The sequence below is a fragment of the Lathamus discolor genome, chromosome 8 (assembly GCF_037157495.1).
Source record: "Lathamus discolor isolate bLatDis1 chromosome 8, bLatDis1.hap1, whole genome shotgun sequence".
Classification (NCBI taxonomy): Eukaryota; Metazoa; Chordata; class Aves; order Psittaciformes; family Psittacidae; genus Lathamus; species Lathamus discolor.
The window spans coordinates 989,344-1,013,336 of NC_088891.1; the positions used below are offsets into that span (position 1 = coordinate 989,344).

The window sequence follows — 23,993 nt, forward strand, 5'->3', positions numbered from 1 at the left end:
AGAGGTGAGACACCCCTGCCGGGACTCGGGGTCTCGGCTCCTCTGCTGGCGCAGGGCAGGGAGACAGACAGAGCTGTTCCGAGATCCCACGAATGCGAGCAGAGCACAAACTGGGTTTAAGTTTAGATTAGCTCAAAATTCCACCTTCATCTGCCAGGGGTGAACGGCCAAAAGCAGAGCAGCCGGAACCGGCACTCAGCACCCTGCACGTGGCAGGATGGGAACCCCCAAGCCCATCGCGTCCGAGATGCAGCAGCCCTGCCCTGCAGGAGGATTCCTGTGCATCTGTGCAGAAACCACCTTTGCTGGGGGACAATGCGGGGACACAGAGGCTTGGTAAGGGCTGAGGTGTTGAACAGGGCACAGGAGCAAAGCCCCCAGTGGTGCTGAGCATCGCTCCCGAGGCAGCACGGCCCCAGTGCAGCCGGTATCGCAGGAGAGCTGCACCAGCGCCGTGATCCAGCTCCTCCAGCCTGGAAAATCCTCTCTGGCAACGACAGGCTGCCGGCAAACGGGACCCACCTCCCCAGGCCAGGGGTATTTACCACAGTTGGGCACTTATGAGGCCTAATTCAGTTCAAAGCCCCAGGAGACCACAGAGCAGAGCCCTCACAGTAGCATTCTCTGCCTGCTTTGCATCCTGCATCCATCTGCATGCGGTCGGATCATAAGGGACCAGAGAGAGCCACATGCAGTGACATCTGCAGTCAATAGAAAGCGTTTCAGACAGCAAACTGGATTACTGGCCGGGGAGGAGCAGGGTGATAGACTGTCTGGGGCAGATTAAGGCTCGCTGGTTTCCCAGACGCATCCCTGACCTCGCTGCCGCCTCCAAATGACACGCGTTAGCAGACGATGATCAGCCGCTGTCTTTCATAGCTGTCTGCACGTGCAAACGCTTCCTCACAGTTCCCTAAATACCCTCTGGAAGGATTCTGGAGCACTCATATCCCTGCACCTCTTTGTGCACGGACACCTGATTTGGGGCTGGGTTTTAAAGCTGGAGAGGGTTTAAAACAGGCCAAAGCCCACTGGGGTTTGCTGCACTGGGACCAGACTGCTCCCAGAGCGAGAAATCCAGCCCCAGCAATGGCATTAGGAACGTGTTTTACCTTGCAAGGGTGGGGGTCAACCCCGTAGGTCTCCAGAGTCTGGGCTTTCCTGAGGAAATTCAGCTCTGACATCGCTGGTGTCTGCCCACTGCAGGGGGGAAAACAGGGAAAAGAAGAACAATTCCATGGGAGATGTGAATGCGGCAGTCAGCCCGCGGGTGCAGGCTTGCTGTTAATGACAAGAGGCATCAATCACGGCATGTTCCCAAGGCATTCCTCAGCAGCATCGGCAGCAGGAGCCCAGCACTGGACCCCAGCCTCCTGCAGCCTCATCCTGCAGGACACGCATGGGGATGGAGCCAGACTCAGAGCACCCGCAAAGGGAGGACTGCATGTCCTGCACAGGGGAGGAAAGGGGAGCTTGCTGGGCAGCAGCAGCAGTGAGGGCACGGATTGCGCCGGCTCCTGGGAGTAAACCCCACCTCGACCTGCTTCCCCAGAGCCGCTCTGCTCTCCGTGTTTGCCTTTACCTGCGCTGCCAGGAGCACTGCAGGCTCCCAGCACCGCAGCACCAGTGGGACACAACACAGCCAAGCACCCGTAATCCCCGCAGCAGCCCCGGCCGTACCTCAGCTCCGACTTGTGGATCTCTGCAATTTTCCTCTCCAGCTTCTCCGAGTGTTTGGGGAAGAACTGGAACTTGGAGCTGTAGCCTTCCGGGTGCTTCCCCGGGTCATAGTCCCCGATCTCGGCTGGTAGGAGACAGAACTGGTCAGGAACAGCCGCACAGCCCAGACCACAGCGAGCATCCGCATCCGGCCTGGCCACGCTTCCTATCAGGAGGGGTCGTTTGAATCCCCCCCTCTGCTGCGCTCTGGGGAGACCCCCCCTGCCCTGACCCAGCTCTGGAGCAGCAGCACCAGGGGGACGTGGAGCTGTTGGAGCGAGGGCAGAGGAGCCCACGGAGGTGCTGCGAGGGCTGGAGCAGCTCTGCTCTGGAGCCAGGCTGAGAGAGCTGGGCTGGGGCAGCCTGGACAAGAGAAGGCTCCTGAAGGGGAGACCTGAGAGCAGCTCCAGTGCCTAAAGGGGCTGCAGGGAACCTGGAGAGGGGCTTGGGACAAGGGCCTGTAGGGCCAGGCCAAGGGGAATGGCTTGAACCTGCCCGAGGGGAGGCTGAGCTGAGCTCTTAGGCAGAAGCTCTTTACTGAGGGAACAACTCAGACCGTTCCCTGAGGCCATGAAATGCCTGAGACAAGCAGCTCAGCCCCGCTCCCTGTCCCAGCACCCAGTGGGAGCTGGCACCAGTCACTGCTGGTGTTTCGCTGTGGAGCTGATGTCTCCTGCCGGGACTCACAGCAATGCAGCAGCCAGCTGCCCTGGGGATGGAAGGACCTTGCTCTCATTCAATTCCCTCCCATCTCAGGTCCTAAGTGGAGACATTACATTAATGTAAATGTCTCCAGCTTGAAGCCCTAAAGGGGTTAAGAACACCAGCCCTGTGGGATGCCTCCAGACACTCTGGAGCTGAGATCTGTGGGGCTTGATTGCCAGGGTGCATCTCCCCAGCTCATCCTGGGGACATGACTGCAGGTACCAGGGGACTGCCCAGAGAGGGGCACCAGCATCAAGCCAAGCACCCTCGGGTGGGGAAGACCGTATCGTGGTGCTAACGGCACATCCAGGAGCTCCTGTACCACACCAGCAGCTCCCAGCTCTCCCAAACAGCCTGAGAGCCCCCCGCTGTGCGCTGGGTGCTGCACCAGCCACCTCTGCGCTGCCAGAACTGCTCTGGGAGCATCCAGCGGTGCCAGGCACCGGCTGCGGTGAGACCCCGGCACCAGCCTCAGCCCCCTCCAGCCAGCCCCGCACAGCACAAGCACGGCCTTGATGCAGGAGCCCTGCACTGGCGGGATGACATTTGTATTCTAGGTGCAGTGACCTGTTGTAAGTGAAATAATGTAATCAGTGCTCAGCATGAAAAGCAAATTTATCTTGTCATAAAGCATTACCTTGAAGGATATAGGCGGCCAACAAAGCAGCATCCGAGGTCTTGCAGAGGAGACGGCCGTGGTAGAGATCCCTTTTGATCTGCAGGAAGACTAAGTACCTGAGGACAGAAGAGATAGCCCATTTATTAAGCAAAGTTTAAAATACCTAAGCGGGCAATTTAATGTGGAATATCTGCCACAAGACACTAACAGTGGAATAGCTGCCACTGCACGGACGTTCTCTCCGAGCAGCCCATTTATAAGACATTACACTTGCTGGGGGCGAACAAGTGCCGATTACCAGGCAGTTCCTGGGTCAGGGCTGGTGCCGGGGCTCAGTCTGCACATCCCAGCCCCGCTCCTGCCTGTGGGGACATGGTGCCCACTCCAGGGCTGGCACCCGAGCCAGGGGCTGATGGAGATCTGCACCGGCACAGCCATGGCAGAGCTGCTGGCACAAAGAGCTGCCACCGGGGACTGGGGTGCCCAGGGATGATGCTCTGGAGGGGCCTGGTGGTCCTGAGCCCACCCACCACCGCGGCACTTCCCGGTCCTTGCCCTTGCTGCTGCTCAGCTCCCCATAAGGTGATTTTCTCCTTCCCGAACTTTGCGTCCTTCCAGGCCTGTGCGCGCGCACCCTCTGCCCTCTCCGTGCTCGCCGCTGATCGACACTCCGTCATCTCCAGGTGCCTCTTATCTCCGTGCACCAAAGCCCAGGGAAAGATAAACCCAGTTGGAAAATTACCCATTGAGTAAGTTTAAACCTCGGCAGCAGTCTGGGCTGAGCCATGGGGCTGTGGAAGAACCTTTTGATGGCAAAACCTAAGGCAGCGAGTGAAGGAGCTCAGAACTGTGTGCAGATAACCAGCCCTCTGCAGTGCCTCAGTCATGCTTCATTTCCCAAATCCCTATTTAGGATGAGATAAACCCCTAATTTTCACAGATAAAATATTCTAAAGAGAAATCCAGATACTCAAGTGGACTCGGTGCAGGGGAAGTAAATTTTAAGCCCAGGTTTAAGCCGGGCACATCTCGACCTGCAGCAAGCAGGGGCAGCCCACCCGCATGGGCGCTCACCCTGGGCTGCTGTGAGACCTGGACCCCAGCACAGACCTCACAGAAACCACACAAATCAAAGGGGTTTAATGCTGCCATTGATGCCCCTGCAGGCCCCTCTTCCCTCAGGCAGGGAGGGTGTGGGCATCTGAGCTGGTTTCACAAACAAACACGTCCCACTGGCACCAAAGAGGTTTTCCAAAGCCTTGGAAACACTCCCTGGAAAGGGGAGTTTCCCAGGGCAGCGCTGGGCTGGGGGATGAGGCTGCCTTGGCTGAGGACATTAAAGACGGGAGGTATTTCTTCCCTGTGAGGAAGATGGGGTTGGAACTGGAGGAGCTTCCAGGTCCTTTCCAACCCAGACCATTCCATGACTGTGATTCCTGAGCTCCTTGGCTGGCTCCATCCCCAGGGGCAAGGATGAAGGATTTCCAGGCACACAGGAGGGGAGAACTCACCCTGAAGCCTTCAGCAGCCAACCAGGGGCTGAGCAGCCCCCAGCGCCACCTCAATGCTCTTGGGGTCCAGCTCCAGCTCCCACCCTGCAACCGTGTAAAGCCCTGACCTGCATTGCAATTCTCCAGGCGTGCTTGACAAGTGCAGATGTTTGCTAAGCTCTGATTAAAGAAACACAATTAACACACCGCGTGCACAGCTCAATGCCCACGTAGCAGCCGCGGTTACTCGCAGGCACGGCTTTGGCCATTGCACATTTAAATGAGGGTTGCTCAGGGCTGTATTTGCTGGGAGCGAATGTAAAATCTGCAAAGTAAGGAAATGCCTCCAGAGCAGCCCCAGGAGTTGTTTCTGGGTGAAAGGATTCCTGGCACCGCTGCGGGTGCCCAGAGCGTGCCTGTGTGAACAAAGGGATCCATCCTCCCCAGGAACGCTGGTTGCAGCTCCGGTGCTGGCAGCAGCAGAGCCTGGCACTTGGGACGTGAGGCTGCTTTCAAAGAGGCCAGCAAACGGGCCCAGGGCTCTTTACAAATGCTTGCCTCCTGCTCTGCGCCTCCCCTCCGAGGTCAGACCCAAACAGAAACTTTCTCAGGCTTCCAAATATCATCTTAAGGGGCTCTCTGGGGTTTGGGTCCTTGCGTGAGCCACAAGCACTGCTGTGATTCCTCCTCTTCATGCTGCTCTTCCTGCCAGAAGGAAGGCCGTGAAGAACCCCTAAAGATAGAAACCTGAGACAAGAGCTGCCAGGTTTCTGCATCGCAGTTTGTCAGCCGCTCCTCCCAGAGCATCCATGCCCCCCATGGAAAGGGATGGGGGTAACTGCTTCCAGGGGATGTCGAGGGAACTGGAGACGCTCGAACCCCCCCGACAGAGCGCACACCCACAGTGACACCCTGATGTGCTGACTCACAGAATCCCGGGCTGAAGGGACCTCAAGGACCACCCGGTCCAACCTTTCCAGGCACAGCATGACCCAGACCGGGTGTCCCAGGTGTACCCTGTGCAGCTGAGCCTTAACAGTGTCCGGTGCTGGGGTCACCTCTTCCCTGGGGCGGTTGTTCCAGTGGCTGGTTGTCCTCATTGGGAAAGTTTTCCTCTTGTGTCCAGTTGGGATCTCTCCAGGAATAACTTGTGCCCATCACCACTTGTCTTTCCCATTAATTCCCAAGTGCCAAGAACATTAGCAGAAGCAGAAAGTGAGCTACCACAGAACTGCTGCTCCTGCTAGAACCCACTTTCCTGGCTTCCCTGAATGGAGCACACGTGGGGAATGCCACATTCCCACCACACCTGGGACAACCCAGGAAAATTCAGGTTTGCTTGGAAATTGAAATGGCTGCTGCTCTCCCTGGGCTATGAAATGAAGCTTGAGAGCATGGCCCTGCCTTGGCCAAGCCTCTGCTGCCCCAGTGCTGGCCAGTGCGGGGCTCCTGGTCCCACCACCGCAGGACCCCCAGGACCCCCATCCTACATCCATCCTTACCTGGTGATCTCCTCCTTCAGAGCCGCAGGATCCGTGGGGTAGAACTTGACACGGAAGCACATGGTGAAGGGAGGCTGGGCTGCAGCGAGAACAGCGGCACCGCGGTCACCAGAGGCAGGGCTCATCCTCTCCATCCTCCCCAGTAACCCCGCTCCAGGGGATGCTCGGATACTGCCGGGGTCTTCCCTGCCCTCCCCACTCCCCCCAAACACAGCCAGCTGCCCTGGTGAGGAGGGATGGATGGGCACGGGGCCATTCCCGGCTGTAGTGATCCCTGTGTGTCCGGGGGGTCTGTGCGCAGCAATACTCACCCCGCATCTGCTTCACAACCGACTTGGTAAACTCCAGCCAGTGCTGAAAGGCAAAGGAAGGTAATTAAAGAGATTCAGTCACAAACCTCTCAGTTAATGACATCGGCCTTTGAGGCGACAGCACCATGACCTGTGTGAGCATCCTGAAGGGTTTTGCCACTGGCTCTCGGCTCCGAGCAGTCCCATGTCTTGTTCCCCTCTCCATTACCCAAGGCAACAGGCACAAGTGCTTTGCTGCTCGGCATAAAGCCGTTGCTTGGCCTAACCTGGGTGTTAAAGCGTGACTGTGCTAGAAATAGTCCTGCAAAGCCAGTGTCAGGAGATCTCCCCTTTCGCCTTTGCAGTAGCATCAGATCCTCTCACTTTGCAAACACAAGTTGCTTCGACGCCTTGCATGGGGACCCAAGAGCCGTGTGAGCTCTTCCGGCTCACACATCCCAGTGGCGAGGAAGCATCAGAGGAGCCTAAATTCAGTTTTACTGCAGCCATTTGCCTCCTGCTCTGGTTTCCATCCCCAGCAGCAAGGACAAGCCTGATACCACCGAGCTGCAGGAACCCCCACAGCCGAGCCTGGGCTCTCACCCTTTGCTTGTCGGGGTCCACAAACCGGATGCCAAAGTAGTCCTTCTCCAGCAGGTTCAGGTGGTGGCAGAGGAGGTCGAACAGGTACTGGCCCTTGGCATCTCTCTGCAAGACAGGAACTCATTTACAGAGGGGCAGGAGGAGGGCGGCGGGGCAGAGGAGCCGGTGGGTGAAGCCTCCTTCCAGCAGCTCCGTAACCGCAGCCTGAACTGCGTGACGAAGTAAAGCCCGGGTTGGTTAACGTGCAGGGACACTTGATGCATGCACCAAGCCCTGGGAAAGGGTTAATGCCGGGCCCGGGGGGTTCCCTCCGCACGGCTGGTGCCTGTTTGATCAGATAACGCACACCTTACACGGATTTGTCAGGAAACAGGAACCTGCCTTATCCAAGGAGGCACCGTCGCTGTCAGCAGCAGCCTTTGATCCGCGGAGACGCAGCGCTGCGAAGCAGGTCCCCCATCAAGGGGAAGGTAGAGCAGGGCTCCCAGCTCTACCAGGCAGTTCCACCGCTTCTCCCTGGCTGGCCTAGGCAGGGGGGTTTCCTCAGGGGTGCCTCACCTGGTTTAAGCTTTTCAGCAATAAGAGCAGGTAGGGACAGGGCAAGGGGAATGGCTTGAACCTGCCCGAGGGGAGACTGAGCTGAGCTCTTAGGCAGAAGCTCTTCCCTGGGAGGGTGCTGAGGCGCTGGCACAGGGTGCCCAGAGAAGCTGTGGCTGCCCCATCCCTGGCAGTGCTCAAGGCCAGGTTGGACACAGGGGCTTGGAGCAAGCTGCTCCAGTGGAAGGGGTCCCTGCCCGTGGCAGGGGCTGGGTGAGATTTAACGCCCCCTCCAACGCAAACCATCCCATGATTCTATGACCTGGCAGCCTGGCAGTGAAAGGGTCACTGAACCTTGCCTGGCTCAGCCCAGACAGACCATTACTGGGCTTTTGGACCTGCTGTTGAAATGCAGCAGAGCAGCCAAAAGCCTGCTGGCAGAGCCTGTGGATGGGGATAGCCACGGGCTGGGCACCGCAGTGAGCCCCGGCCTGGCTCAGCTCAACTCAACTCACCCTGATTTATTACCGGGTTTTAAGCAGCTCTGCTGGTTGTGGAGGTGAGGACTCGAGGCAGGACCGTGATGGGAGCAGTGCCACGAGAGCTTGCACCGAGGCAGCGCAGTGCAGCTGGGAGATGGGCTGGAGCTGTGCAGGCAGCGTCCTGCCAAACCCACCCCGCTCTGGGGAGATGCTGAGACCATAAACAAACAGAGCTCCCTGCAGGCAGCCAGTGCTGCCAGACACCGGGAACATCGCCCTGCAGCACCGAGCCCAAGTGTCAGGCATCACCTCTGCTGCTCTGCTCTCCTGCATCCCTCATTCCTCCTCACTAGGCCAGAGAGCAAAGCCCACTCCTCACCCTGTCATGCCCCAATATACCCAGCACTGGGAAAATGAACCTTTCCCATTCCCATACTCAGATACTGAAACTCACATTCCGGCTGCACCAGCCGCAGCCTGCCTTGCACGCTGGCCTCACTTAATGCTGGTCAGCTGCATTTGTTGCAGCGCTGCAGCCATGGCTGATGGCCATGGACCCTCTGGTGAAGGGGTGCACCAGCCCCACGATGCTGTGGGGCGCTGTGGCCACGTAGGATGGGTACAGCCACGTCCAGGCTGCCCCATGCTCAGGAATGGTGATGGTGCCCCACAGAGACCACCCTGCAGAGGAACAAGATGCACAAGGAACAAAGCACAAAGCACAGGATGCTGCCGGCCGTTCGAGGCACACGGCGGTCGCCGGCACTGCCGGCCGCTGCTCAGGAAATGAGGCCGCTCATTTATGAGCCTGAATACAGATTTAGGTGCTGAACTTGGAAAACAGTGGCCTAGATTGCGCTTTATTAATAGGCTAATGGAGCGCCTGCATGGCTCATCCATCGCTGTCAAACAGCCGCTGCCTGGTGTGTGTGCCTTGCTGCGTGCCCAGCTCAGGTACAAGGGCACGGAACGGGAAGGAGCAATGAAACCTGCCAGGATCCAAATCCCTCTTTCTGAGTTAGAGCAAATTAGCATTCCTTCACTAAATACCATTCACTTTTCAATGAGGTCTGAAGCAGCAACACAGGGCTTAAGGAAAGAGAAACTGCAGCAGCATCTTGTGAGCAGGAGAGCAAACACCCCACACTTGTTCTCCTGTCAGGCACAAAATAACCTTCCAGAGCAGCTCTTCTGTGCAATAGAGGAAGACTGGACGTCTTCCTGCATTATAGAGAAGTAGCAATAAACAGTGATGCTTCCTTCCCCTTGTAAAGATCGCCTCGGAGGCTGAGCACTTGGCACAGTGCAGAGGTTAAAGCGACTGACCGCAAAACGGGTTTGTAGTTGCGTAAAGACACACTCCTGCATCAGCCCTGAAGGGCTGCAGGGGCCGGCGCAGCTGCTGCAGCACGTGCCCTGCTCCAGTGGCGGCAGCACATCTGGCTGCAGCAGCCGGGACCCTGTGTGCCGCAGGCAGATGCAGGCACAGGCAGATGCAGGCACAGGCACGCTGCCCATCGCCTGCAGCACTGGGCTCCAGCCTGCTCCGGCTCCCTGGGCTTTCACACTCGGGAAGGTTCGCTACAGGGAACAGCCATGGAAAACACCAGAGGAAACTGCAGAAGCAGGAACCCTTCCAGCCGCACGAGAAGAGCCCACATCGTGCCCTCCTCGCCTGAGGGACTTGCTCCCAGCTCTTCCCCCTTTCCCTACCCGTGCCCCAGCTGAACACAGACATCTTCGTACTGCTTCTGTCCGCAGTTCTAACCCAGAGAGATCGCAGCAAAGGACAGATCAGACCCCCCCAGCCCGACAGAATGTGGTGAAAGTGTAAAACCACAAACAGCGTTACAGGGGAAAGGCTTTCTCTTTGATCTCTCTAACTTGAATTAAACACACTCTAAATTAATCATTATGAGTATGTCTTTCAGGAAATTATCTGAGCTGTCTTTACAAATCACGACTTAAAAGAGCTCTCTATTGCATAATAACAGCTTAAACATGCCATGTTTTGATCTTTGTATGTTCTTATAAAACAAGACTTCTGTCTGTCCTGAGATTTGGAAGTTTCTAGGTCAGCCTTTCAGGGCACGGCAGTCAAACAGAGGGACTGCCACCAGCTGCCCCATTCACCACCCGCCCTTGTGCACACAGGGGCTGCCACGTGCCAAGCCAACACCCACCATGTGAAGTTACTTGCTGCCCAATATTAACACCTGCAAATGGCTTTTTTCTGGTCTTCAACTTCTTAAGGAGCCGCAGATAAGGCACCGCATCGTGTCCAGACACATCCGGGCGCACGGGGTGGTGCATTGCTGGTATTAACATCACTTGTGCGATGGAGCCGGGCAATGAGGCGCATTCCCGGTGGAGGCAGTGCCAGGAGCCGCGAGCTGATGCTGTGCTGCGGGTGCTGCTTCCAGCGCAGAGCTGCAGGGGGGAACGCAGGCTGCTGGTCACTCCTGAGGCCCCACATTGAGCTGTCCTGGTTCCTTGCAGCCCCTGCCTTTGCCCTTGGTGTTGAGCGAGCTGAAGCTGTGCCGCTGCTCGCAGGAGGCTGCGCTATGGCACAGGCAGGAAAGCTGCAGCCCTGACTTTTCTGTGACGGCTCCTCCAGCCACGTCCTGCGTTGCCTAAAGCACGAGTGAAACCTGAATGGTTTCAGCACTGCAGGGCAGAGATGCGCCACGGCCACCCACAGCACACACACGAAGCTGCTCACGAGCCCATCTCTACCAGTGGGTGCTGGCCAGAGAATGGGGGCTCCCCTCCTGCCACCCCGGGGCTCTCGTTCATGGAGGACACAAACGCTGTGGATGAGGATGCTGCTGTGGGAAGCGGGAGCGGTGCTGGCTCCAGGCATCCATCACTACCCACACTGCTCCTCTACAAACCACTTCAGAGCCATCCAGCCCCGCAGCATCTTTACGAGGTACCTGAGGAGCATTAATGTGTCAGCAGCAGCTTAATAGAGAGATTTACTGCTCTCTGCTCAGGGAGGAGATGGGTTCATCACTGGCCTCAGGAATGAGCTCTTCCAGGGAGTTTTATGATCCCTTTATACATGGGGACAGAAAAACAGCGCTGTGCTGATGGCAGGGAGATCCTGCGGGGATTGTCCAGTAGCAAGCACACCCACCCCACGGCTCTGAACCCCCCTGTGCCCAGGGCAGTGCTCAGAGGCCCGAGCACCACTGCTGCCAAACCTGCCACCTCCACGACCAGTGCCAGACCAGCGAAGCCAGCTCCCAGGAGGAGCCTGAGCACAACCAGGCCCTGGGTTACGCCACCATGGTTCCACAGAGCAACCACAGCACGTACCCAAGAAACAGCAGCACTTGGAAGCGGCTCCTTCCTGCATTGTTCGGTTTGGAAAGCTCATGATGGGGCTGTCCATTCCTCCCGCTTGCCCAGCTTAGGGAGAGATTATTTCTTAAAATAAACTGTCAAAAAAGGCCTATTTTAGAAAGCAAAGTTTAAGCTTAAGTCTCTTCAGCAGCAACATCTGAGCGGGGGGAGATCAAAGACCCACCGGCTCCGCTGCCAACGTGAAGAGATTTCCACCAGCAATTTGACTGCGAGGCTGTGGTTTAAGTGCTTCATTTCCAGCACTCAGCACGGCACTGGATGAGCTGGGATTTATTATCCCTCACACAAAGTTCCTGTGCACTTTGCAGGCAGGGCGAGCCCTAACTGACAGCTCAGCCCTCAGCCAGTGCCGCATCCGAGCTGCCGTGAGAGGCAGAAATGGGCACAATGTGCCTGAGAATATTCAGTTCCAGGCAGGAACAAGCAGCCCTGGAATCTGTGAGCGTGCCTGGGCCAGAGCACAGCCTGCAGGGCTCTGTGGGGTGCGTTACCTGCAGCTCTTGCAGCTCCTGCCCTGTCCCCCAGGCCCCTCTCCCTGCCCTCTGCCACAGAAAGAAGCATCATTATCATTATTATCCACTCTTGATGCGTTATTATCGGCTCTTTTGCTGCTATTGCTCCAGCTGATGCACCCGCTCCATGTAAGCGGGGCACCAGACCCTGCCATGGCAAGAAGGGGAGCGGGTCCCCCTCCCTGCCCAGGACACCTCCAACTCAAACACATGGAGAATCTGGCCAGCAGCAGGAGCTCAGCACAAGGCTGCTGTGCTCGAGGGTGCTGGAGGCTTAAACCCCTGTTGCTGTAAATCACAGCACCGAGGAGCCCCTGGGAAGATGCTCTCGGAGCCATTGGAGCTCAGGAGCGTGCCAAGGGACTGGTCCCGGGGATGGTCCCCTGGGTTCTGAGAAGTCCCCGCAGAGGATGAGCCCCGAGCACGAGCAGCCCAGTGCAGCAGCGGCAGAGGGATGAGCATGAGAACGTTTCCAGCCGAAACCCTGAGCCCGGGGCTGGTGTCCAAAGGCAGCACCGGGGCAAGGGAGGGTAAAAGGCCATGGAGAGCCAGGGAGGACTTGGGCCAGGGACACTCGGATCCTGAGGAGCTCCAGCTCCCAACAGCAAGGTGCTGCGGATGTGCTGCTGCCCAGCCCCAACCAAGCCCACCCTGCCCTTGGCCCCTGCTGCTCTCACGTGTGCCAAAGGAAGGGGTCTCCACAAAACACAAAAAGCAAAGGTGGCAACAGCAGCAGAGCTGCCTGATGGGCAAAGGGCAGCTGCAAGCAGGAAGAAAAGTGGGAAACACAGAACAAGGCCTCGACAGCCCTAACTCCTCCTGCTCCACCACGTGCTGCGGTCACTGGAGCCCACAGTCACCTTTCCCGTAGGAAGAGACTCAGAGTAAGGAAAAGGGGGTTTACATAACACTAAATGTAATCCTGCTGTATTTATAGCATATGCATTTCAGTATTAATTCCCTTTTAGCTGTAATCCTTCCTCCTCGCTGACACAGTGATTTCTGTCTTCAAGACTTATCTGAGGAGTTTGCTCCTGAAGTTTATAAAGCTTCTGAGAAGGAAAGTTCCTGAGGAAGTGACTCTGGCTGCCTCACACTCCACATTATCAATGCCCTGTTTGACTCCACAAGCAGGTTATTAAAGCCCTTGACATGCTGGCATAAGCAAAAGGGCCTGCACAGCTCTCCATCCCTGAGTTCAGCTGCTGCTTCTGCTTATGGCCCCATTTAGGAAAGGGTCCACTGTGGGACAGCGGGTTTAGCACGTTTTTAAATTCTTTAATAATCACAGAATCCCAGCCTGGTTTGGGTTGGAAGGGACCTCAAAGCCCATCCAGCTCCAGCCCCTTCCAGGGCAGGGACCCCTTCCACTGGAGCAGCTTGCTCCAAGCCCCTGTGTCCAACCTGGCCTTGAGCACTGCCAGGGATGGGGCAGCCACAGCTTCTCTGGGCACCCTGTGCCAGCGCCTCAGCACCCTCCCAGGGAAGAGCTTCTGCCTGAGAGCTCAGCTCAGTCTCCCCTTGGGCAGGTTCAAGCCATTCCCCTTGGCCTGTCCTGCCGGTGGCAGGGGTTGGAACTGGATGAGCTTCAAGGTCCCTTTCAGCCCAAAGCATTCCATGATTCTCTGGTTCTACGATCCGACTCCAGCGCCTGTGGAAGGAGCCCTGTGCTTTGCGGTCAATGCTATTGCACACACAGCTAATGAGAAATAAACCAAAACAAGCAAGGGAATGAAAACCTGAAAGCAGAACCCGGCACCTCCGGTTTCCTTGGCAGCTTTCCTGCTGGAAGCTCGCTTCTCTCCCAGCAACTGAATGCAGCAAAAAGCTCATGGGAGGAAAGGGAGAAAAGTATAAACTGCTCATGAAAAATTCACCTCTCCTGAAAGCCAAGGAAGGCGCTGCAGGAACACGGGGCAAGCGTTGCTCTAACTCCTAGGGAAGCCCCAGCCCAGCTCCCGAACCGGCCACCGGTTCTGGGGACTTCAAACCAGGACCAGCGTAAAGCAAAAAACTAAGGGGAAAGCCTGCATCCAGACACAGGGTGGAAGCTCCCGCCCCATCCGCGATCAAAACTCACAGCGGGTTCAAGCGCAATTAATACATAAACCTCCTCAGACTGCACCTCAGGAATGGAGACCCTCGGGCAAGGAAGGATGAGCACGAGCATTATGATTAAGGCAAAACAGATCTTATTTGTGCGACAGAAATGACCATATGCGAGTCCTTCGGGGAGGCTGTAATCAGTCCGATTAACATGATAATGAACTCCGATTTACCCAGGCACGGGAAGATCTTTGTCCTCGGAGACATTGTGGTGCTCGCTGAATGTTAACAAGGGCGACTTGTTTTTCACATCCAGGGGTGTCACTTGCCCGTTAATCCTCCCCACAGGTGATGCGCCAGGGGACGGGAGGAGGGACAGAGCCCTCCGAAGGTGCGAACGACCCACACCAACGGGGCAGACAGGGAAACTTCCCAATAAACCTGATACCACCTTCAGCAGGAAGTGGGATACAGACACAAGCACCGCGGGGTGTAAATCTCCACAACGACCGTGCTATTACCAGTAACACCGTGGAATAAACCTTAGATAACACACCGGAGCTGCAGAGAGTTCCTGCAATCTGCTCTAGTTCATCCTTGGTGAGAACAGCTTCTTATGGGGCTGGAAAGGCATAAATCGTGAGAAAACGCTGCTGTGACCCCCTTTTCCAGACAGGGGACCCAGAGCAGCTGTGCCAGCGTCTGTCTGCTCCAGGATGCTGTGCAGGGATGCTGAGGGCACTGGGGAAGCAGCAGCAGAAGCCGCAGTCACAGTCATGCAGCTGCCTGTGCCCTTATCCCCTTCCCAATCCTGGAATGCTGTGCTCAGTGAGCTCAGCTCGGGAGATCCCGATGGGCAGAAGCAACGCACTCAGCCTGTGCTCTGCTGCCAGCATCCTCCTTACCAGCACCAAGGATGACTTGGCCAGAGGCAGCTGGAAAAGCTCACACAGGTACCACCAGGAAGCACTGGGATATAAAAAGACAAAGTGGAGAGACCACTGGAAGGGGAATCTGCCCCGAGCATCACCTCCAATGGACTGAGGGCCACATTCCCACGAGGATGCAGTTGCATGGCTGGCAGCAAAGGCAGGCACAAAGCGATATCTTTCCAAGGGAAGGGGTACCTGCACCAGTGCCTGTTCCCCTGAAGCCATGGCCAAGAGAGGCAAGCAGGAGCCTGGGTGCAGGCAGGGAGCCACATCTCCCCGTCTGCCAGCCCCAGGCCGGGCAGTGTGCATGGAGACAGCAGGCAGGTCTGATCACAGCTCTGCTCCCTGACTAAACGCTCTACAAGCTTGTTGAGCAGCTGGGTGTCGACTTCAGAGCACAGCAAAGAGCCTGGTTGATTCATCACAAGCCTGAGATGAAAACACACTCAGCTGAGAGCCGGTAACGGCAGCAGAGCCCCAGAACTGCATCTTTCAATGATGCCCATTCCTTGCCTTGCGCAGGACCACCACCCACTGCCCCCCCTCTCCATGCTGACTGGGCAGCTGCAGCCAGGCACATGCTGGAGCAGTGGTGACAAGCAACCGGTCAGCTCCCATCAACCCAGGTGCCCAGCACGGATGGGGAATCAAAAGTGCTGACTTGGCACTGAAGATGCCGTATGGGACTGCTGCCACCCGCAGCTCATGGTACCAGACTGATGTCATGCGTGCTGCACGTGTCCATCCTGGTCACAGCCCACGTGTGCCAGTGCCACTTGCTCCACCGGAGGGTCTAGGGGCTGGAGCCCCAGCTCAGCACTCAGCCTGGCCATGGATAGGGCTTCATCTGCACCAAGGACTTGGAAAACACCCAACCAAAGCCCCGCTTCGCTTCCCAGGTCACCCAGAGCTAACTCGCTTCACCCCATCTCTAAGCAGATTTTTCTCTCTCTATTAAGGTTTTTAGGCTGACCTGGAACTGCAGAACAGCTCCGAGGTCATTCTTTGGACATCACACACTGACCCTGCAAACCCACCAATGCTTTCGGCATTCCAAGCTGCAGCAGCTCAGGTCCACACCAGGCAGTTACAGAGGCTGCGGGTTTCAAGGAAGGGAAGGAAGAAAATCTGCTTTAGCTGACAAGGTTTTATTTCTGAAGGCTGGCGGGTGTAATATCAGGAACAAGCACTCCAAGTGATATATTTGTCATCTCAGCAAGGCCTTTACTTTGCCCGTGGGTTTAATGTCTCCAAATACATATTCATTTAAATGCAAATGCCTGGTTTCACCTGGGACCCAACAAAAGCTTTTCCTGAAACGAGCGGACCTTTTGCACTGACTCCATCTCCCCTTTCTGCAAATCAAAGCCTCTGAAGACAACCTGCACTTTCGACCTTGACGCTCCTCCTTGGTGAGCTGCAGCCCTTAACTGCCAGCCCCTTCCCAGCTTCCCAGCCCGGAGCCGGGCAGGGTCCCGTGGAAAAGTGCTCTGGGAAAACAGATTTCTGCAGGAAAATGCTCCCTGGAAAACGCAGCTGGAAGGTGGGAGAGGCCGCCCAGAGCTCAACCCGGGCTGGTGCCGCGATGCTGCCCTGAGCCCCACCGAGCTGCTGAGCATCAGCAACATCTCACAGCATCTCCTGCACCACCCTTCAGCTACGGAGCCACCATGGGGTCTGTAGGGACCACGCAGCCCCTGCCACCCTCCATCTGCTCCCTGTCCTTGTGCTGGGGAGGGCTCTGCTCTGGTGACCAGCTCTGGGCACTGGGGTCTGCACAACCCCATCCTGCTGAATGTTCCTGCTCCCCAGGGCCCCCCACAATGGCACAGCCAGCCCCTGCTCCAGCAGCGTGTGCAGCTCACTGCTATGGGGGTCACCACACACAGCACGCTGCCATGGGGGGGACCACACAGAGCACACTGCCATGGGGGGGACCACACAGAGCACGCTGCCATGGGGGGACCACACAGAGCATGCTGCCATGGGGGGGGACCACACAGAGCATGCTGCCATGGGGGGCACCACAGACCTCACTGCCATGGGGGGCACTGCACACAGCTCACTGCCATGGGGGGCACTGCAATGGGCTGGGCACAAACCTGTCGTGGCAATGGGGCTTCACTCAGTTTTAAGGACAAGCCCCCAAGGCTCCGTCCTCCCAGCCAGATGCCAGAGTCACTCTCGACCTTTTCAGATGAACCCAAGAGGGCGAGAAGCCTTCTCCTGGTGATGTGATCCGGGGATGGAGATGCGGGCTGACACCTTCCCTGCAGGCACCCACAGCACACAGCGCGCTGGCATTTGGCAGGAGCCACGGCAGGGAACTCGGGGCTGCTCCGAGCGCGTCCCTGGCAGGCGCTGCTGCACCCCCTTCTCCATCCCCATCACCCCGCTGCAGCCAGGGCTGCGCCCCGGGCGCCCACACACAAGAGGCACCACGGGGAGCAACGCACAGCCCAGCCTAGAGCCCAGCTGGGGAAAAGGGTGATCAGCTCCTGCGCAGACCGTGGGCAGACGTAAGGAGTTTGTTTGCCCTCTAAAGCCGGGGGTTTAGGCAGGCTCTGCAGCCGGGCTCTGCAGGCAGGATGTGCCATCCTGCACGGGAAGCTCTTGGGGAAGCAGAAAGAAAACTGTCACTCACCCGATTCCCAAGTTCTCCGGCAGGATCCAATTATCCCCAGCAAGCCAGGAGCAGAATTAGTTTGTTTTTACCAACAGAAACAAGTGACCTTGTTTCTCGGTTCTGTCCTGAGCTTTGGTGCGTTTCCTCCCCCTGCAGCCCTAACCAGGCCCCTCTGGATGGGGGAGCATTTCCCCTCAGTGCCAGGCGGGAGAACTCCTCATCCCTGTGGATGCTGTTTGAATCCCAGACAGCGGCACGAGCTGTACCTCAGGCTGGGGGATGAACTGCACGGCTCAATGGCTCATCCCCAGCCCACCAAGCCCATATACAGGAGATGTGATCCAGCCTGAGCAGCCCTGAGCCCATCCCGGTCCCCCAGCGCTTCCCAATGCCCGTCCAGAGCCTTCCAGCCGTGCAGTGCTACACCCTGGGACTGCACAGGGAAAGGTGTGGGAAGTCTGGTATGAAACCAAGAGCCTCTTCCCAAACCCCACAGCCCCTCACTGGCAGGCAAACGGGGGACCTGGTGTCCTGCACGAGAAAGCTCACAAAACCATCCCGGATTCCTACAAACAAAAGCATTTCCCGTATGGTACCCTGTAGAATAAGTGCTCTATAATCCATGCTGGAGAGCAGCACATCGCTCTCACCACCCGCTCCAGCAATGTGATCCCCTGAGTACACACAGCACCCTGAGCACAGCACCCGTCAGAGATGGCAGAGGGAATGAGGCTCAGCCTGGCGGCAGTACTAAACCCCCAGAGCCTCAGAAAGATGCCTTCATGTTAACTTGTTTACTTTCCATATCAAAAGACCGAATAAGGGATTCTTAGCGCTACTCAACAAGAAAAACGTTTGACAAAGCATCGTGCCTCCAGACGAGCTGTCAGACACCGAGGCTGTGCAGGAGCCTTACTGCTGCGTCTGCACAACAGGGAAGAACCAGGAGCAGCTCCAAGTTGGGGGGGGAACGGCCAGGGCAGGACCCTGGTAACGCTGCCCCATCGTCGGGTCCCCAACCCACCCACTGCTGCAGCCACCCGCACCGCACGCCCCGGGCTCTCAGCCCCGCAGAGGAACCGGCTCCGGTGTCTCCCATTCACACCATGGCCCCAGCACACGAACCCGGCCGGTGCCCTGCGGAGCTGCCCTGACTTTGCCAAGGTCAGCAGCAGGCGCAAGGCTCCGAAAGGCCAGGAGCCAGGTTCCTGTCCGCTGCAGGCAGGGCCGGGAGCAGCACATGGGGACCTGGGAGCTGCCAGCAGCAGCTCTGCCATTCGGCACAGCCCTCGGTTACTGGGACTGCAAAAGCTCCTACGGTTTGATTCCCTTAATTTATATGGGGCCCATGAGCAATGTGCAGAACCATGGCTCAGAGGCCACCCAGAAGCCTGTTCCACCCCATATGCACCCCAAAGACTGAGCGTCCCAGGGGCCCAGCACCCCTTCCACAAGCCAGAGGGGACATCCAAAGCTTGTCCCACTCCACAGATCATTGGCAAATGCCAGGAGCAATTCTCAGGAATACTCTGGGGAGAAGAGCCAAGCCCTGGATAAACCAGGCAGATCCCTGGCCATAGCATGGAGCAGGAGGTACCCGGGCAGTGCTTGCTGCCAGGCTGGGGCTCTGGAAATGGGATGGGTGAGGAACCTTGGACACCCCAGCGCTGACACAGCTGGATGCACGGGCAGCAGGATGGGCGCCTGGCTCCCACCTCTCCCCTCCCAGGAGGGAAGGCACAAGGGGCTGCTCTGAGTGGGTAGAGCTGAGCAGCAACCTCATTACACTGAGTGGGGCAAGGTCATGCTTTTTAATCACTGCGATGCTTTACTGCCCAGCTCAAAACATGACAGCAGATGACAGCGATGTCACGTGAGCCTTCACTGCATGAACTGGGGCGATGCTCCTGACGTGAGCCGCAGGAGCGTGCTTGGAGCCTGCCCGCTGCCTGCCAGGGTCTGTCCGGGCTGATTCCGGGGGAGAGGAGTGGGAAATGAGGTCTTGCAACCAGGCCTTGCCAGCATGAGCGGGGTCAGCAGGAGCCGGCAGAGCATCACCTCCGCCCGCACCCAGGCTGAGCCGCCCCTCACAGCCTGAGCATTCATCTGCACTGTGCTAAACGACAAAGTGGAATTCACAACCACCAAGCCAATGCACGGCCAGGACCAGGGGTCCCGTGGCCGGGTGCAGGCTGTGCCACAGGGATGTGGCCCCAGTGGGTGCATTCCTGCTCCCTGGCATGACCCAGCATCCTCTCATGGAGAGACCCCAGCTCTGAGGTGCCTGCTGATGATTTATTGCCCAGGACTACTTGGAGATGGGTTTAACATGGTCCCCACAGGCAGGCTGAGGTCCCGGGGGTTCCCCTCATACTGGAGCACAGTGCTGCAGTGTGCACAGGCAGGAGATGCAGAGCTGGGAGCAGCCGGGGCAGTTCTCCTCCCTGGAAGGGCATGGGACTTGCAGACCACCATTGCCTTTGAGCTTGGCCCGTTCATTAAACAGACTCGACCAAGTTCAAACAAATCATCCCTTTTAAAAATCAGCTCCTGGCACCGCTACAATTCATGGACGTTAAAAGAAACCGTTGGAATTTTCGTGCCAAAAGCCATGTTTCCAGTGTTCCCATCCATGTCCTGGGCAGCCGCTGCAGCCGGGGCAATGGCAATGCCTTTAAACGCTGCTTAGAGAGAATTTCATATTTAGAGATAAAAATAATCCACAGAAACAGCCCAGGGCCCTCCTATGGGCACAGGCGCAGCAGAGCTCAGGCACAGCCTCAGTTTTAGGACAGATCTCCCCTGAGAGCAGCGTTTTCAGGAGGGGCTGGTTCCGATTCCCCCTCCTTGGGCACTGGGGACCCAGGGACACCCACCCCGAGCACCCATCAAGGGTGACCCCATCGCACATGGCCCTGGCGCCCAGGCACCGCTCTCACCACCAGCTCCCCACACCACACATCTGCCCTTTGCATCAGCAGCCCTGGGAGCACAAACCCCAGCCCCGTGCATTCACACAAAGCGCTGATTAAACGATGTCAGGCAGCAGATTACTCATGTTGATGGAGAAAGCCATTGTTGTAAGCCCAGATGGCTGCGTAAGCTTCCCCGCAGCCCGGATGGGATCGAGGGCTGATGAGAACTGCGCGACTTAATGGAAGGAGACTTCCGATCAAGGCCCTGATTGAAGCTAATGTGAGCGGAACAGCCAAATGCGAGGCACTGGATTACTCACGTACAGCAGTAAATACTGGTTATCAGTTTAGTTCTGCTCCCCACAGAGCCACTTTCCCCTGCCTATAGCCGGGGCACACATCCTGCACAAGCCAGTTTGGATGTCCATGAAATGAACACCTCCAGCGGAAAGCAGCCCAGAGCCCCCCGCGTGCTGGGCTGCACCCCCAGAGTGAGAGCAGCAGCTCCGGAAGGGGATCCTGCCCCTCTGCTGCGCTCTGCGGAGACCCCTCTGCAGTCCCTAAAGGGAGCCCTGAGAGCAGCTCCAGTGCCTAAAGGGGCTGCAGGAAACCTGGAGAGGGGCTTGGGACAAGGGCCTGTAGGGACAGCCCAAGGGGAATGGCTTGAACCTGCCCGAGGGGAGACTGAGCTGAGCTCTTGGGCAGAAGCTCTTCCCTGGGAGGGTGCTGAGGCGCAGGAGCTTTTATCTCATCAAATGGAATCAGGATTAGGTCATAACCCAAATAAGTCCAGCCTGTGAGCACTGTCCTTCCTCCCAACATCACCATGGAGTCCCGGCTTCTGTAAGACCATTTCCCACCTCAGACCAACCCTTACATTCTAAATCCTTAGTATACCCTCGTGTGGCAATATCTGAGCCCACGCCAATAGGAGAGGGGGAAAAGCAAGCAGAGCTGGGGAAATCTGGCATTAAGCAACAACTGAGCCTTCAGTCCTTCAAGTACAATGAACTCGAGGCAATGAAGATGTAACTCAATGTGGTGGCTCCCAAGCTTATTTTAAAACACAGGCTTGCAGAAGAAACAAATAATTACAGGAATGAAGCCGCTGCTCCAGCACCATCACATCCCATCAGCTCAGTGCTGACAAAAGATGAGGCCCCGAGGAAGAGCCTCCCTTAGCGCAGCCAAGGCAGGAGCAGGGCCAGGACAGCCCCATCCTCACCAAGGACACGGGTTTCATTTGAAACACGATTGTCCTTCCTCTGGGGCGAGCTGGGGGAGCAGCAGCATCCCTGCCCAGGGCTGTGGGCAGCGGCTCTGCTTGCCCGTGCCGCACTGAGGGGCACTGATCTGTTCACATGGGATGCAGGCACAGGCCAAGGGGAACGGCTTGAACCTGCCCGAGGGGAGACCGAGCTGAGCTCTTAGGCAGAAGCTCTTCCCTGGGAGGGTGCTGAGGCGCTGGCACAGGGTGCCCAGAGGAGCTGTGGCTGCCCCATCCCTGGCAGTGCTCGAGGCCATGTTGGACACGGGGCTTGCAGCTACCTGGTCGCCATGCCCATGGCTGATCCTTCATCCCAGCTCCCACCAAGCTCAAGAGACTCTGGTGTTACCCCTGAAAAGCTCTCTGGGGCTGCACCAGGTCCCCTGGGCAGGATGGGTGCAGCGCCTCTGCCCCACCAGGCACATCTCCCCTTCATCTGCTTCGCCAGTGATGAGGGAAAGCACAACAGAGCGCACCCAGCCCGGCTGTGCCTCGGGTACTGAAGAGGAAAGCTTCTTCCATCACAGCCTTCAACCTCCTTAGCGTGTTCCACAGGCTCATGGGGAAGTTCAGTGCTGTCCATGAGCTTCTCGGGAGCAAGGGGAGATGTGGAGGGGAGCCAGCACCGAGCAGTGACTCGGCTCTGACGAAGCAGCTCTGCAGCAGCTCCTGAAGAGATGCGAGGAAGGGAGAACACAGGAGCCCTGACAAAGGGAGCACAAAAGCAGCCCGCCCCTTCAGGCGCAAGCCCCCCGGAGCCCCCCAGCATGGCTGTGCTCCCGGTGCCCGCACAAAGGGGACACCCCAGCTGCCTCCAAAGGAGGCTTTCCCCCATTAAACCCTCTCCTGGCTGGCTCCGCAGTGCACAGCCCAACACATGTGCAACACCAGAAGCCAGCCTGGGGCAGCCCAAACCTCTGCCAGCTTGAAAGGCACCATCCCCAGCAGCTCCTTCCCGGGGCACAAGGGCCTGTGCCCACACGCTGCTCCCCACCAGCCCCGCAGCAGGGATGCCCCAAGCCCACAGCCACGTGCTTGTCTCCTTCCCTTTGACCTTTACACGATGCCAGGCACCACAGCCCTGAGAAACGTCCTCGGGGTGACAACCACAGCTCAGCGACTTCGCCCAGCCCCATTTCCCACATCTCAGGTGCTACAGGGACAGGGAGCCTGTGCTGAGCACGCACCCTTGTGTGCGGCCCAGCTACGTGCAGAGAGGAGGATGCGGGCTCCAAGACGTCCCCCGTCCCTCCAAAGTCTGCACCCCAACCAAGCCCCACACTTGCCTCCGAACGTGGGGTGGGATCCCCTTGGGAAGGACTGAAGTTTATTCCAGCCCTACAATTGCTAACACTTTGGCTCCATAAAGCCCTGCAGTGGGCAGCAGGAGGGACACCCACCCCAACCTGCACCCTAGGTTTCTAATTGCAGGTTCCCCGTAGCTTCCACCTTTATACCATTGTATTAGCACATGTACTGAAGTATTGCTGGAATATAAACTAATCTTATTTTCCCTACAACAACCAACCGTGTGAATAATGAACACCAGAATCTATTGCAGGAGCCATGCAATTAGGAGCAAACCCGCAATTCCATCCTGCTGCCTGCATGCAAAGGGTGAAGTTAAACCCATTCACCTGAAGGGAGGTCTCTCAATGAATGGGGCTGTGGGGGGCTGTGGTGCAGTACAACACGCCTGGATTCGGAGATCAAATGCCATGACAGATGGAAAGAGGAAAGAGAAAACGTGATGAAACGGTTTTTCACGGCAGATATTATTGGCTCTACCTTAGGCAGAGCTGATCTGATTTAAGCTTTGTCCTTGCAACTGCAGAACAATATCCACTTCCATTTCCTTTTGCAGTGCTCTGCTCCTCACCTGCAACCATTTGCAAAGGACAGCTCCAGGCAGCAGAAAGCTCCATCACTGACAGAAAGGAACAACAGGACCTGGCAGACAGGGAGAACAGCAACAAGGGAGAAAGAATGCAGCCACCAGCACGGTGAACCCCTGGGACACATCACCCTGCCCTGGAGACCCAGCTCCAGCCCCCGAGGGGAAAACACATCTCCAGCAGAACCTCACTGTCAGTGTTGGAGCATCACCAGATCCTGGGTGCAAAGACCCATTCCCCTGCCAGGCTGTCCCGCTCCGAGGGGGGAAGAGGCAGCAACAACAGCCCCGAGCTCCCTTCTCCCTCCTGCTGCACCCTGCGCTGCTGAGCTCGCTCCAATTACTCCTGTTAAAGAGGCCCCTCAACCCACCTCAGCAATATTTACCTCCCTTAATTAAAGATGGCAGCAATAAACAGGAGCTGCACACAAAGAGCAATATTAATAATCCCCGCCTCGGGGAGCCTGGAAGCGCTTCAGATCAGA

The 23,993-nt window shown here is 57.3% G+C and overlaps 1 protein-coding gene across 3 annotated transcripts in view; it reads right to left on the reverse strand.

Annotated features, from left to right (window-relative positions):
- Positions 1-23,993, reverse strand: part of FRMD5 (FERM domain containing 5) — a 66,240-nt gene that overhangs the window by 8,949 nt on the left and 33,298 nt on the right. For all 3 annotated transcript variants that reach the window (XM_065688687.1, XM_065688685.1, XM_065688686.1), the window contains exons 2-7: positions 6,929-7,033; positions 6,347-6,389; positions 6,036-6,114; positions 3,062-3,159; positions 1,681-1,804; positions 1,113-1,200 (exon numbers count right to left, since the gene is read on the reverse strand). In XM_065688687.1, the coding sequence (XP_065544759.1) occupies positions 1,113-1,200; positions 1,681-1,804; positions 3,062-3,159; positions 6,036-6,114; positions 6,347-6,389; positions 6,929-7,033 (537 nt within the window). The remainder of the gene's footprint in view (positions 1-1,112; positions 1,201-1,680; positions 1,805-3,061; positions 3,160-6,035; positions 6,115-6,346; positions 6,390-6,928; positions 7,034-23,993) is intronic.